The sequence below is a fragment of the Scyliorhinus torazame genome, chromosome 25 (assembly GCF_047496885.1).
Source record: "Scyliorhinus torazame isolate Kashiwa2021f chromosome 25, sScyTor2.1, whole genome shotgun sequence".
Classification (NCBI taxonomy): Eukaryota; Metazoa; Chordata; class Chondrichthyes; order Carcharhiniformes; family Scyliorhinidae; genus Scyliorhinus; species Scyliorhinus torazame.
In genome coordinates, this window is record NC_092731.1 from 35935159 (window position 1) to 35951224 (window position 16066).

The window sequence follows — 16066 nt, forward strand, 5'->3', positions numbered from 1 at the left end:
TCCCGTAGAATCCCGCCCAACATGTTTAAATAGATCATTGTTTATGCTGGGGAGTCATGAACAAGGAGATATAATCTGAGAATTAGAGTTATGTGCGTGTGAGTGAGTCTGAAGGTGTGTGTAACCGTGTGTGTGTGTAATTGCGTGTGTGCAGAAGTGTAATTGCGTGTCCACATGCATAAGTGCGAGTCGTTGTGAACGCAGGCACAAATATGAGTAACTGTGTGTGCAAGAGGAGTCATTGTATATGTGCGGGCGAGTGCGAATGATTCTCTGATGGCACAAGTGTGAATAATTGTGTGCATGCACGAGTGTGAGCAATTGTGCTTCTTTTGGGTAACCAAATAAATTATATAACAAACTGAGGGATAAATTAAAATGCAGTTCCTTAAAGGGTTACTGCATCAAGGTAAACGGAATCTCAAAGGAAACTTAAAACACCAAAACAAAATATAATTGAATGGGAGGATAACACATCTCAGACCCCGCTGTGCCCATCAGGCACAGAAAGCGTTGATGGTGCCGGCAGACACATGCTCCCTCCACACCGGGTGCCTAAAGATCAGGAGCTTGGAGCTGAAGTGAAACTAAAAATAAAGTAACAGATTTTTCCACAAACGAAACAGGGGGTGCAGCCTTGGACAACTTACATGTCCATGGCCCACGGACTCCACAAGGCCGCAAAAGACACATGTATCTTGGGAGTTTGTGAACCAATGCAGCCCCTGGTTGTAAGGGACTGATGAGTGCAACACCCTCCTCCACAGGTCCCCGATGGCAAGAGAGAGGAATCCCACCTCGACAGCCCTCTACCGGGGACCTCCGCCGCTGCACGGCAACAAGGCGCCAGGGTGTGTCCAGTCAGCAGGTGAAAGCAAGGAGGTGAAATTTGTGCAGCAGCAGCTGATACAGGAAACCCTTCCGTGCCATGCTAAAGAGCTCAGAGGGCATTGCCACGAGGCAATTCAGACTTTCGGGCACTGGCACCCAAGGGAGGGTTCAGGGCTTGGGGCCAAAGTGAAATTACATCCGAGCAGGGGTACACTCAGACAGGAGTCTACCGCCTACCTGTTCATCCTCAATAGCTCATGTGCCATCGGGACCTAGCACCACCGTTCAAGACGTTTGATGGCATCGGGTGTAATCTGGACACCCACCGCTGCGACACGCCTGTTCAAAAGAGGTCATCCAGTCAACTCCTCTACCACCCAGCATGTCCTTGATTCTGGCCATCCCAGCAGCCACAGCTCCCTCCGCCAGCCACCTGAAGTTATAGCGGTGACGAACGGATTCCTGAGCAGCTGCTCCTGACGACAGCTGCTACTCTTGACAGGGGGGAACTACGATATCAGGCGACTTGTCCTCCAGACTTTGACCAGGTCCTGGTAAAATACGGGCAAAGCCTGTAAAGTGTGACAAAGACCCTTCAGGTTCCATAGACAGGAGTTGCACATCATAATTCAGGTTGTGCACCTGGTGGAAGAAATACGTCACCAGGGCACACCATCTCAGAGGGGCCTCAACATAAAGGTATCACTGCAGGGTCTGAAGGCGGAAGATCGCTATCTGCGTGCGGTGACACACCAGCGTCTGACCACCCCCCTAAGCGGGAGACTCAGTATCTCAGCAGCGACCCAGTGAGATCTTTAGTCCCAGAAGGAGTCGATGACCACCGTCTGAATTTTTGTGACAAACTCCTAGGGAGGGTCAAAGTGCCACAGCATGGAGGGATCAGCTGACTTATGACCAACACTTGACCCCTGTAAGACAGCACTCAGGCAATCCTTCCCAGCGATTCAGGCGCATTTGGCCCCCAACCCCTGCCAGTTTGCCGGCCAGAATTCCTCAGCAGGGCCGAGGTGGACTCCCAGGTGCAGGAGACTGGGCCTGCGCCAGGTGAAAGGCCTGAGGTCCTCCAGTAGGGAGTCCATCTGCCACTGACTTGTTCCAGTTGAACCTGGCAGAGGATGCAGTAGAGTGCACTTCCTGGCACCCCTGCATCCTCCGCAGGCAGCCGGCTCTGTGAACATGAGGAGCACGTCATCACCGTAGGCCGAAAGGACAACCTCAATGCCCAGTCTGTGCAGAACCAATCCTGACATCCTTCTCTGCAAGAGGGGCAGGAAATGTTCCACGCGAATAGAATATAACTGGTCAGACATGGGGAAGCCCCGATGCACTCCTCTCCCAAAATGAAGGGGATGTCACTAGGGACCAATTAACCTTAATTAGACACTCTGCAGCAGTCATCCCTAATTGCCCTTGACGGGGCAGTTAATAGTCAACCACAGATCCGGGTGAAACAACCCAAAAGCTCGCAGTCCCAAATAAATATATGTGATCCCCCCCCCTGTCGAAGGCTTTCTTGTCAGGAATGCGCTCAACAGACCAACCCTCTGAGAATGATGAATCACGTTGCAGACCAGGTGGGTGTTATTATGGATAGTCCGGCCTGGGTCCCTGTAGGACAGGTCAAGGTGGGATCATGGGGTCCAGCATGGAGCCAAGGAGCAAAGTCATTGTCCTACAAAGTCATGGGTGCATGCGTCGTGGTTCCACAGCTTGTCCCAGAATGTCCTGACTCCACGGTCAACCCGGGACTTGCCCCCAAGTCTGTTGAGTGCGCCGGTCAGTTCTCCCAGAGTTATAGGGGCATCACGCCTTCTGGTGCCCTCCGGCAGGAGTATTGTAACAGTGTGTCCACAGTATGTGTGAGTTATTGTGTGTACATGCCAAGTGTGAGTGACTGTGTGTGCCCACTGAGTGTGAATAATTGTGTGTATTCACTGAATTTTTTTTCATTCATGGTGCGTGGGCATCGCGGGCTGTGCCAGCATTTATTGCCCATCCCTAATTGCCCTTGACGGGGCAGTTAATAGTCAACCACATTTCTGTGGGTCTGGAGTCAAATGTAGGCCAGACCAGGTAAGGACTGCAGATTTCCTTCCCTGAAGGACATTAGTGAACCAGATGGGTTTTTACGACAATGGTTTCATGGTCATCATTAGACTTGTAATTCCAGATTTTTATTGGATTAAAATTTCACCATCTGCAGTGCGGGATTTGAACCTGGATCCCCAGAGCATCACTCTGGGTCTCTGGTTTACGAGTCCAGTGACAATACCACTTATACCACCACCTCCCTGATACTGAATGTAAATAATTGTGTGTGCATGCTCATGACAGTGAGTAATTCTGTGTACACGCTGAGTGTGAGTAATTGTGTGTTTTGTGAGCGCCACGAAGAATCCAGCACGAGTTTTAAGGATACAAAGAAATAACATTTATTTCAAATAACATATATATACAACAGCAGCAACTCCGTTTGCTGCTTACTCCTTCCTGCTGGTTCCAAACTGGCCAGCTTTATTTATACAAGGAGTCTGCTAATGATTTCGCCGCCCCCCTCATTGGGGAAGCTCATACTCCCACAGGATTGTGGGATTGTCATTAGTCCCCAGCCAATGGTAAGCAGGCAGGTCATAACATCCCTCCCCCCGCAAAGAATCCACCGAAGACCCTGGCGAAGGAGGGCGTCGGACTCCTTTTGCCGCAGGCCGGACACCATTTGCACGCGGCGCTGGATCGGGCGGCGTGTAACGAGACGGAGACCGGCGCTTCCGTGATGAACGGCGTAACGGTTGTACATCCACGGCCCGTGGGCCCGAGGATTCCCCCTCTGATGCGTCCTGTGTCTCCATCTCGGAGTCAGAGTCTGCTGCCTCTGTCATCTCGGCGTCTCTATCTCCACACGGTTCTGTAACGACCTGCGCAGGCTTTGAGTGAGGCACCAGAGGAAGATTGTGAGGACTGCTTTCCATTGTCTCTGGTCTCTGCGGCTGTAGAAATAAGCTCCGGGGGCGGGGAATCTTTGGAAGGGATAGTCTTCTGGACCGAACGTGGTCTACATGTTTGCGCTGGACACGACCCTGGGCTTGCACCTGGTACGATATAGGGCCCGTTTGGCGAAAGATTACGCCAGGAACCCACTGGACACCACCAGCAAAATTGCGAACCAACACTGGGTCACCGGGCGCAAACTGCCGAAACGGCCGATGCCGAGAAAAACCCTGTCCCTGCCGTTCTTGTGTGCGGCGTACTTTTGCGCCATTGTCCGGGAAAACCATAATAAGGCGGGTGCGAAGTCTCCGGCCCATTAGGAGTTCTGCGGGAGCTACGCCAGTCACCGCATGGGGGGTGGTCCTATACGTAAACAAAAAGCGAGCCAGTCTCGTGTCCATTGATCCGGAAGACTGCTTCTTTAGCTTGTTTGAATGTCTGCACTGCGCGCTCCGCCAACCCATTTGAAGCCGGGTGGTAAGGGGCAGTGTGGATATGGCGTATGCCGTTCACCTTCATGAACCTCGCAAACTCCTCACTGGTGAATGGAGTGATATTTTCCGTGACCAGCACCTCAGGGAGGCCATGCGTACTAAAAGACAAACGCATCTTCTCAATTGTTGCGCAGGACGTTGTGCCTAGCATCTTATGCACCTCTAGCCATTTAGACTGGGCGTCGATTAATAAAAGGAACATGGATCCTTGAAAAGGGCCGGCGAAATCCGCATGCAAGCGCGCCCAAGGCCGCCCTGGCCATTCCCAGTGATGTAGGGGCGCGGCCGGCGGAAGCTTCGGATGCTCCTGGTAAATGGAGCAGTTTTGGGCCACCTTCTCAATGTCAGTGTCGAGGCCTGGCCACCAGACATAACTCAGGGCCAACATTTTCATTTTGGTCACACCTGGATGCCAATTGTGCAAGTTTCTTAGTATCAGCTCCTGTCCTTTTTCTGGGACAATCACACGCGTCCCCCACAAGAGGATGCCGTCTTCCACGCTGAATTCTGACAGCTTGGAGGGAAATGCCCGCAACTCGCCTGGGAGCTGTCTATGCTGCCCACCATACAGGACTATGTGTTGAACCTTTGAGAGGACTGGCTCCTGTTGCTAACTTTTGGTTGGCTCTTAATTCGTAATTTGCTCTGTTTGTTTAACCTTTGCTCTAGAGTCACCAGGTATCTTTATGATACCGCCACGAGGTTCAAGTTCAAGTACTGATCAATAACTCAACACACCAATTAGTAAGCTTCAAATCAAAACACATTTATTATGCATAGTAAATCACTACTCATGCATAAACTCTACTTTCTAGGCTATTTCTATCACTAAAAGGCCTAACTTAGCTTCGGACTGGCCCACCAGGTATGGGGAACAAATGGCCTTTCATTCAGGTCCTGAGTCTGAAAGATTCAAAAGCTGGTATGGACTGGTAGCTAGGAGCGCCTATCTCGTAGCGTGCGTTGACTGGAGACTTACTTGGTTGGTGCGGCAGCTTGGGCAGTTCACTCTCACGGGTTGATTCAAGTTGCTGAGTGACCCTGTCAAGAAGGACGATTTGATCTTGGGGGCTTTACTTTATAGTCCCCAGGGGCTTCCCGCCCTTCAGGGCGGACCCTGTACCTGGTTCCAAGTGATTGGGCTACTTTCTGATCACTTGGATCGATTTCTCCAATGCTGGAGCGGTTCCCTGATCGCTGGGCGGTCCCTAAGTGTCCATTGGCCTTCCTTTGTCTTGGCTCCTGCTGGCGCGAGGAGTCTGGCTTGGCTTTATTCACCTTAACTGTTGCCATTGTGCCTTGGAATCGCTCATTGCTATGCAGATGGCTGCTGGTTTCAGTGCTGTCTGGTTGTTTTGCAGGTTTCAATATACATGATTTCTGCACTTGCTAGTCTTTGCCTGTGTTGGCTGAATTTCCCTTTAGTCTTTGCGATCCTTCATTTTAAGTCGGGAAGTGGCCAACCCAGGTGACTACACTCCGTCTGAGTCCACTCACGGATCCGTGATGCCGCGACAGTCCATAAAATTTAGGGTTGCAACCACTTCACTGGCCGTGGGGGTCGACATGGGGCCGGTCAATAAAGGCAATTGGCTCAGTGCGGCGGCATTCGCTCTCTGCGTTCCTGGTTTGTGCTCCAGAGAATACTCGTATGCAGCAAGCAACAAAGCCCAGCGCTGGATCTGTGCGGAAGCAATGGGCGGTATTGGCTTATCCTCTCTGAAAAGTCCCAGCAGAGGCTTATGATTAGGCACGATAGTGAAGTGGCGGCCATACACGTACTGGTGGAAACGTTTCACCGCAAAGACCACTGCCTGGCCCTTCTTCTCGATCTGCACGTACATTTTTTCCGCTGCAGTCAATGTGCAGGAGGCGAAAGTTATCGGCCGCTCGGCCCCGTTCTCCATCTTGTGGGACAGGACAGCCCCAATACCATACGGGGATGCATCACATGTGACGAGCAAAGACTTTCCAGGATCATAGTGGGTTAGTAACCCAGACGATGACAATTGTCGTTTTACCCGCCGGAAAGCGGTTTCTTGCGGCTGACCCCAAACCCAGGTGTGATTTTTCTTTAGCAGCAGGTGCAACGGGGCCAGCGTAGTTGCCAGATTGGGGAGGAACTTCCCGTAATAGTTTACGAGGCCGAGAAAAGAACAAAGATGCGAAGTGTCAGTCGGGGCGGGGGCCTGTTGAATCGCGCGCACCTTCTCTGCGACGAGGTGCAAACCTTCGCGGTCCACCTGATAACCCAGGTAGACTACTTCCTTCGCCTGAAAGACGCACTTTGTGCGACGTAAACGGACTCCAGCCTCCGAAAAGCGTCTAAGATTTTCCAAATGTTCCTGCTCCGACGTCCCTGTGATAAAAACGTCATCTAAGAAGACAGCGACACGCGGTAAACCTCTCAAAATGCCCTCCATAACGCGTTAAAAAATAGTGCAGACAGAGGATACTCCAAAGGGCAAACATGTATATTCATACAGGCCCCAGTGTGTATTAATCGTTACATATGGTCGGGAGGCAGGGTCCAGATCCAACTGTGGGTAGGCGTGGCTCATATCTAATTTTGTGAACGAGAGTCCACCTGCAAGCTTTGCGTAGAGATCCTCTATGCGAGGCATTGGATATCGGTCGAGTCGGGAAGCCGTATTCACTGTAAGTTTATAGTCGCCGCACAAGCGAACTGTGGCATCTGGCTTCATTACAGGTACAATTGGTGCTGCCCAGTTAGCGAAACGGACGGGCCTGATAATACCCAAAGTTTCCAAACGAGTGAGCTCCCCTTCTACCTTCTCGAGCAAAGTGTAAGGCACCGGGCACGCCCGGAAATAGCACGGCGTGGCTCCTGGTTCGACTTGGATACGGGCTACGGCCCCTTTTATTTTCCCCAAACCGGGCTGGAATACATCTGGGTATCTTCCTAGCACCTCAGTCAACCCTCCAGAAACTGTTTTCAGGATGTGCTGCCACTGCAGCCACAAATGGCGCAACCAGTCCCGACCCAACAGGCTGGACCCATGGCCGCGCACCGCGATAAGTGGGAAACGCCCCTCCAGGCGTCCATAAACAACAGGGGTCATCGTAGTTCCTGCAATGTCCAATGGTTCCCCCGTGTAGGTGGCCAACCTGGCCTGTGTGTCGGTTAATGTAAGGGTCTGTATACCCTGCTTGAAGCGGTCGAATGTCCTCTGGGCGATCATGGAGACCACTGCGCCAGTGTCCAACTCCATCTCAAGCGGGTGACCATTGACCTGTACTGTCACCTTAATAGGGGCCACACGGGGAGCTGCCACACAATGCAGCTTCAGGCAGTCGTCCTCCGTCTCCACGTCCTCAGGAGTAGTCGCCGCAGGTTCATCCACATGGAAGGTATGGCCCCTGGGCTGGTCCCAGTTTCGGTCAGAACGACGGCGCCTCTGGTGCCCCCAGGACCGGCGTCCGCGACGGGGTCGGCGCCTACAAGTCTGACACGGACATGGCCCCTCATCCATTGGTTCTGGAGAAAGCTCCCTTCGGGGAGGAATGTCCGATGGCCACTGGCGTCGATCCAGACATCGCCTCGTCCAAGGTACCGCAGGAGTGCGGGGGGACGTTTTCGGATGGAAGGGGTTGCGCCCCAAGGCATGCACTTCCATTCCCTGTAGCTCCTGCACTCCTCGTTCTGCGCTCTCTCGGGACAATACTATTTGAATGGCCTGTTGAAAAGTCAATGTTGGCTCAGCTAACAACTTTCTCTGGGTGGCCGCATTGTTAATACCGCAAACCAAACGGTCGGGTAACATTTCTGACAAGGTCTCACCATAGTCGCAGTACTCTGCAATCCTGCATAGCCTGGATAGAAAGTCGGCAAGGGATTCTCCTGGGGTCCTCTCAGCGGTATTAAACCGGTAACGTTGGACTATCGTGGACGGAGTTGGGTTAAAATGCTGCCCCACTAAATTCACAAGTTCATAAAATGTTTTGGTGTCCGGTGCAGCTGGGTACGTAAGGCTCCTAATCACCCCAAACGTATGCGGGCCGCAGGCGGTGAGCAATATGACCACCTGGCGCTCGTTTTCGGTGATATTATTTGCCTGGAAATAGTAACACATCCGTTGTGCGTACTGGTTCCAGCTTTCCAGCGCAGCATCAAAAACATCCAAACGTCCGTACAGAGGCATTAATAGAAAACAACTTCCAACCTGTATCCAATAAAAATCCAGGGAGGTGGCTTCAGCAGTGTAGACAGCTATTCACTTTAGCCCTCGTCGCCAGTTTTGTGAGGGCCACGAAGAATCCAGCACGAATTTTACAGATACAAAGAAATAACATTTATTTACAATAACATGTATATATACAACAGCAGCAACCTCACTTGCTGCTTACCCCTTCCTGCTGGTTCCAAACTGGCCGGCTTTATTTATACAGGGAGTCTGCTAATGATTTCTCCGCCCCCCTCATTGGGGAAGCTCATACTCCCACAGGATTGTGGGATTGTCATTAGTCCCCAGCCAATGGTAAGCAGGCAGGTTATAACAGTGAGCATGCTCACTGAGTGAGTAATTGTGTGCGCATGTTTAGTGTGACTGATTGTCTGTGAATGCTCAGTGTGAATAATTGTGTGCGCACCCTGAGTGTGAGTAACTGCATGTGCTTACTGAATGTGAGTAATTGTTTGTTTATGCAGGGTGTGATTAGGGCAGAATGGTGGTGCAGTGCTTAGCATGCTGCCTGCGGCGCTGAGGATCTGGATTCGATCCCTGCTCTGGGTCACTGTCCGTGTGGGGTTTGCACATTCTCCCCGTGTTTGTTCCCCCACAACCCAAAGATGTGCAGGGTAGGTGGATTGGCCACGCTAAATTGCCCCTTAATTGGAAAAACTGGGTAGTCTAAATTTATTTTTAAAAAATGCAGGGTGTGAGTAATTGTGCGTGTTCAGAATGTGAGTAATTGTTTGTGCATGCTGTGTGAGTAATTTTGTGTACTCATGCATGAGTAATTGTGCTCAATGAGTGTAAGTGTGTGTTCTCCCTGCGTGTGAATAATTACGTGCAAGCTGAGTGTAATTGTGTATGCTCGTTGAGTGTGACTAATGGTGTGTGCTCAGAGTGAGTTAATTGTGTGTGCTCATGAATCTGAGTAATTGTGTGTGCACGCTGTGTGAGTAATTGTGCGCAGTGAGTGTGAGTATGTGTGTTCTCATGGCATGTAACTGTGCATGCTGAGTTTGAGTAATTGTGTGAGCTCATTTAGTGTGAGTGATTGTGTGTGCACACTGAGTGTGAGTAATTGTGTATGGGCAGCATGGTAGCACAGAGGTTAGCCCTGTTGCTTCTCAGCACCAGGGACCTAGTTTCGATTCCTGCTTGGGTCACTGTCTGTGCGGAGTCTGCACGTTCTCCCCGTGTCTGTGTGGGTTTCCTCCGGGTGCTCCGGTTTCCTCCCACAAGTCCCGTAAGACGTGCTGTTAGGTGAATTGGACATTCTTAATTCTCCCTCTGTGTACCAGAACAGGCGCCGGAATGTGGCGACTAGGGGCTTTTCACAGTAACTTCATTGCAGTGTTAATGTAACCCGACTTATCACACTAATAAATATTATTATGCTGATGTGTCTGAGTAATGTTTTGTGCACGCTGAGTGTGACTAATTGTGTGTGTTCATTGCGTGTGAGTAATTGTGTGTGCATGCTGATTATGTGTAAATGCGTGAGTACTTCTCTGTGCATGCTCACAGCTCTGAGTAACTGTGTGTGCACACTAAGTGAATAATTGTGTTTACATGCTCACAGGTGTGTCTGTGATTGTGTGTGCATACTCTAGAGTAATTGTATATGCGCGTACACGAGTGTGATTAATTGTGTGCGTGCACATGAGTGACTAATTGTGTGGGGAGGGTTTGACGAGGTGGGAGCCACATGAGTGGGGGCTGTAGGAGGATCAGCAGTAAACTCAGGGGTTGGCTCTCATGAATTGGCCATTTAGGGGCCTCAATTGGCCGGAGGAGCCTTCCGACCATGGATTTAATCAGGGTTCAGGCAGAAAGGTGGTGGATTACCATCCGCCACCCTCCTGCCTGATTAAGGGTGGAGGTGTGGGCTTGGGTAGGGTGCTCTTTCCAAGGGCCAGTGCAGACTCGATGGGCCGAATGGCCCCCTTCTGCACTGTATAGTCTATGATTCTATGACCATCTCAGCTTCTTCCCTGAATCTTCGTAGGAGCTCCCTATCATTGCCCCTCAGAAATGGTTCTAAACTTACTCTAGCTTCCGGGGTGAAAGGAAACTGAGAAACTCTTAAGAATAATCTGCAGTCTAGTCGCTTGCCAAATTACCTGAGTGTGCAACCAGGAAGCAGAAATAGGAATACAATAAAATAATAAATATTAATTATTTCCATTTCTTTAGACTTTTACAAAGTTTCCCTGTAGGATTCCAGCCCAAGTGGATGGTTGGACGATTCACGGACTCTGGTAATTAAAAAGAACTATTGATTATTTTTATATGGCTGAAATGTAATTCTATCTGTAGAACCGAGTGGTTTAATTTGCCACAAGCATATTGCAAAACCGATATTCACATTGTGTATTTATCGTATGTCCTACGTTTTTTCATGTATGGCATGATCTGCCTGGGCTGTATGCAGAACAATATTTTCCACTGTACCTCTGTACAGGTGACATTAAATCCAAATTACATTCCCACATGCCCCATTATGAATAGCCGCATGCTCTTCACTTCGCATCAGAGTGGAAATCAGCTGCATAGTCTGATGGTTTGTGCACTTATTGACATTATTTCACCATAATTTGGGAATAATAGAATAATTAACATCACTTAGCAACCAATATCCACTACTCCCAACAAAAAAAGCAGGGAGGCATGAGCTTGCAGTGGCTAAAAACGGGGGAAGCCACTGGCCCCAAGGATGTCTTCCTCCACCATAATTGTAGGCGCAAAGGTCCCATGATGTAACATTGGTGGGCGGGCTCAATCGGCCCGATTTAAAGAAATTAAAATAGAAACAGCACTTGTCCTCCTCCACGCGACTCCCTCCCCCACAGAACCCCCCACTCTCCCCCCACAACAGAACACCCCCGCCTCCCCCCCCCTCAGTGCATCCACATGTAACTCCACCCGCCATCGCCACCACGTAGGTCGCCACAATGGAAACGGAATTCCCCCCACGGAAACATCGCCCCAGCACTGCCTGGGTAACTTCCCCCATCACTGCCTGGGAGCAGTATCCACGATGCGCACGGGGCGGGGGTGACTGGGTACTGTCCGGGCATGACATTCTCCTCTCTGGGTGCTGTACTCACCTGCGTGCCTCTGGCGGGTTCTGCTTGCCAGGTACATCTTGTGGGGGGGGGTCTGTCATGATTCACACGCTGACTTTTGGTCATGCCCGGCACTGGAGGGGTTCTGGAGAGGAGTGGCGGGAGCAATATCTCAGGTGGTGAAAGTCCGGGTCAAGCCAAGCTGGGGGCTAGCAATATTTGGAGTAGTGGACGAACCGGGAGTGCAGGAGGCGAAAGAGGCCGGCATTCTGGCCTTTGCGTCCCTAGTAGCCCGGCGAAGGATCTTGCTAATGTGGAAGGAGGCGAAGCCCCCCAGCCTGGAGGCCTGGATAAACGATATGGCTGGGTTCATAAAGTTGGAGAGGATTAAGTTCGCCTTGAGAGGGTCTGCGCAGGGGTTCTACAGGCGGTGGCAACCGTTCCTAGACTATCTCGCGGAGCGTCAGAGGAAGGTCGGTCAGCAGCAGCAGCAACCTTGGGGGGGTGGGGGGTGGAGGGGACGTCCTGGGAGGGGGGGGGGGGGGGGAGGGGGGACTGCCTGGGAGGGTGGATGAGCAAGAGATAATATGAAGGGTTGGGAAACTGGCACGTACGGGTGAGGGCCAGTGTACAAAGCTGTGTAAATATATCATTTTGCCATGTATATATCTTGCTCTGCGCGATTTCTCGTTTTTTTTTGTTACGAAGGGGGGGGGGGGTTATTGCTTGTAAGAGAGAAAAAGTGTGTTAAAAAACTTTAATAAATATATATATTTTTTTTTAATGATTCACACGCTGACGTGAATAGACAATCCAACAAGAGGAGAACTATCAGGCATAAAGGCCTGACAATGATATTTAAATCTATGGAAGTGGGGATCCTGACTTTCGAGGTCGGGGGGTAATTGATTGGGGAAATCCCGCAGGTTTGGGACTCCCACAGGATTTTCCTCCCCACCACCACTCCACCCTCTAAAAATGGGACGGGAAAATCAGCCCCATGTGTTTATTTGGGCACAGTGGGCTGGTTAGCAATTAGCTGGCTTTGATTGAACAGTGGGTAGCTGTCCTTGATAGATTGGAAGGATCAAATCCAATTGACTGAGCCATCTAGTATAGATAGGTTGAACTGCACTCAACAGCTAGCCAGAACTAAATAATGTCACTTGTATTTAATTGCAGGCCAGACGGGAAACGGTGCTGCAATCGAACCTGGCAGTTAACTCGCGAGGACATTGATGTAAGGAATTTGTTTTTATCAGTCATGGGATGTGAGCGCGACTAGCTAGACTGGCATTTATTGCCCAGCCCTAATTGCCCTTGAGAAGGCCAAATAGTCAAATAACACCCTGAGGTCACTTACCTGTTATATCTTTGAATAATGTGATACAATTCGCAAATTTGATGGGTGATATAAAAAATTGTTGCATTATTTGGAAAGGTTTGCATTTATATCGCTCTTTCCTTATTCACTGAACATCTCAAAGCACTTCACAGCCAATGACGTAGTTTTTGAAGTGTAGTGACTGTTGTGAGGTAGGAAATGAGGCAATTATCATAGATTATCATAGAATTTACAGTGCAGAAGGAGGCCATTCGGCCCATCGAGTCTGCACCGGCTCTTGGAAAGAGCACCCTACACAAGCCCACACTTCCACCTTATCCCCACAACCCAGTTACCCCACCCAAAACTAAGGGCAATTTTGGACACATGGCCAATCCACCTAACCTGCACATCTTTGGACTGTGGGAGGAAACCAGAGCACCCGGAGGAAACCCACGCACACACGGGGAGGATGTGCAGACTCCGCACAGACAGTGACCCAAGCCGGAATCGAACTTGGGACCCTGGAGCTGTGAAGCAATTGTGCTATCCACAATGCTACCGTGCTGCCCAAAGAATTAGCTTGTGTTCAGCAAGATCCCGCAAGCAGCAATGTGATAATGGCCCAATAATCTTTTTGTGACACTCACTAAATATTGTCCTGGGCACCGGGGGATAGCACCCGTGCTCTTCTTCAAACTCGTGCCACGTGAGCTCGGCCCGAGCAGGTTTTAATTTAACTTCCTATCCGAAAGACCGCACCTCTGACAGTGCTAAGCTCCTTCAGCACTGCACTGGAGTGTCAGCCTTGGTTTTTGTGCTCAAGCCTCGGAATGGGACTTAAACCCTGGCTCAGAGAACCTCTGAATTGACTTCTCAATACCGCGAATTGTGGAACCATAAATATTAACTTCCAACTTAATAAAACTTACAGGATCTCAGTTTGGTAGATGTTGCCTGAAAGAAACATGAAGCCAGTTTTTGTCATGTGCTTCACAAGAGCAATGAATACATCACATCATATCACCGGGGATCAAACTAGGTGCAAAATGTCCAATGTACAAAATTTATGAGCATAAGTACATAATGATGAAGGTTTTGAAAATAAAATCTAGCACATACCAGAATTTCTGATAATTAATTGCTTGATTGGTCGTTTGTGTACGCGGTAAAGGATGAATAATTAGTTTCATGGAATAAATCAGTCTCGGCACAACTAGATTCACTAGATTCTCCAGTTGATTTCATCCAACAAATGGGAATAAATTGGGCCAAACCAAATGAAGATACTTTATTCATGAAAATAATGATTGTGGAATTTTAAAGTTTGGATCTAGTTTCTCTTACGTCACAAAATGTAACTCAAGGCCCCGTCCGAAAGTTAACAGGGACAGGATAAAAGAGGACGTTTCATTTATCTGAATTTTTCTTTTGTTTTGTTTATTCTTTCTCTGTACAAAGAACAAAGAAAAGTACAGCACAGGAACAGGCCCTTCAGCCCTCCAAGCCCATGCCGACCATGCTGCCCATCTAAACTAAAATCTTCCTGGGTCTGTATCCCTCTATTCCCATCCTATTCATGTATTTGTCAAGATGCCCCTTAAATGTCACTGTCGTCCCTGCTTCCACCACCTCCTCCAGCAGCGCGTTCCAGGCACCCACTACCCTCTGTGTAGAAAACTTGCCTCGTACATCTCCTCTAAACCTTGCCCCTCGCACCTTAAACCTATGCCCCCTAGTAATTGACCCTTCTACCCTGGGGAAAAGCCTCTGACTATCCACTCTGTCTATGCCCCTCATAAATTTGTAGACCTCTATCAGGTCACCCCTCAACCTCCGTCGTTCCAGTGAGAACAAATCGAGTTTATTCAACTGCTCCTCATAGCTAATGCCCTCCATACTAGGCAACATTCTGGTAAATCGCTTCTGCACCCTCTCTAAAGCCTCCACATCCTTCTGATAGTGTGGCGACCAGAATTGAACACTATACTCCAAGTGTGGCCTAACTAAGGTTCTATACAGCTGCAACATGATTTGCCAATTCTTATACTCAATGCCCCGGCCAATGAAGGCAAGCATGCCGTATGCCTTCTTGACCACCTTCACCACCTGTGTTGCCCCTTTCAGTGACCTGTGGACCTGTACACCTAGATCTCTCTGACCTTCAATACTCTTGAGCAAACAAGTTTAATGTTCTTATCAATGCTCAAAGAGAGAGTTTTTGTTGTAGCATTGAGATTTTAGAACCACGGACATGGATAATAAAAATGTTACATTTGAAATCCTACTGCTGATTTTCATTTAAACATCCAGTGCTTTTGTTACTTCTATTCCAGAGTCTTCAGGGTGACTTGAATCAGTACTGGCCAAGTCTAATAAAAAATGATTCTTTCAAGTTTTGGTAAGTCATGCCAATCACATTATTGATCATTGCATGAATACTTTTACAAGCTCTAATCTGCCTGTGTCAGTGATTTCCCAATTTCTGTCTGAACATATCTGATCAGGAAGACGCTCATTGGCGATGGGGTTCTAGGATACTCTATTGGGCGGAAATGCAGTACCAGAATATTGTCAATAGGACCATAAGACATAGGAGCAGAATTAGGCCATTCAGCCCATTGAGTTTACCCCGCCATTCAATTATGGCTGATATGTACGGGTAGAACGGTAGCATAGTGGTTATCACAGTTGTGTCATGTGAGAGTACCTTTAAGAAATGGGTGTGTATATAAATATCTGTAGTGAGAGTACTTTTAAGAAATGGGTGTTTATTACTGCAGTGATGTCAGAGAGTGGGTGGAGCTGGGCTGTCTGCCACCTTTTTACTTTCGTTTTAGGCTGTTTGCTGCAGGGTGTGTTTTAGTTTCGTTTTCAGTGTTGGAGCTGAAGCCGGACAGAGCAGGTGTACTGTTGATCTCTCCGCCATGAAAAGACTATCTCTTGATCATTTGGTGAATTCAGAATTATAAATGTTCTCAGTAGTGAATGTAAACCTAATGTGCTTCTGTTAAAAGGTGTTTCTTCTGTCTTCTGGATGTTGTTTGGGAAGTTATTAAGCATTACTTAGTGTTGTATTCTTTGGGGGTTGTATTTAAATTTATGGTTGCTAAGATGTTCACTGTATGTTTTAAAAAGGTTAACTTGAGT

General features: G+C 49.0%; 1 protein-coding gene across 1 annotated transcript in view; it reads left to right on the forward strand.

The window, feature by feature from the left end:
* rnaset2l (ribonuclease T2, like) overlaps window positions 1-16066 on the forward strand; it is a 63042-nt gene that overhangs the window by 14741 nt on the left and 32235 nt on the right. The window contains exons 4-6 of the mRNA XM_072490306.1: window positions 10721-10785; window positions 12775-12832; window positions 15253-15317. Of these exons, the coding sequence (XP_072346407.1) occupies window positions 10721-10785; window positions 12775-12832; window positions 15253-15317 (188 nt within the window). The remainder of the gene's footprint in view (window positions 1-10720; window positions 10786-12774; window positions 12833-15252; window positions 15318-16066) is intronic.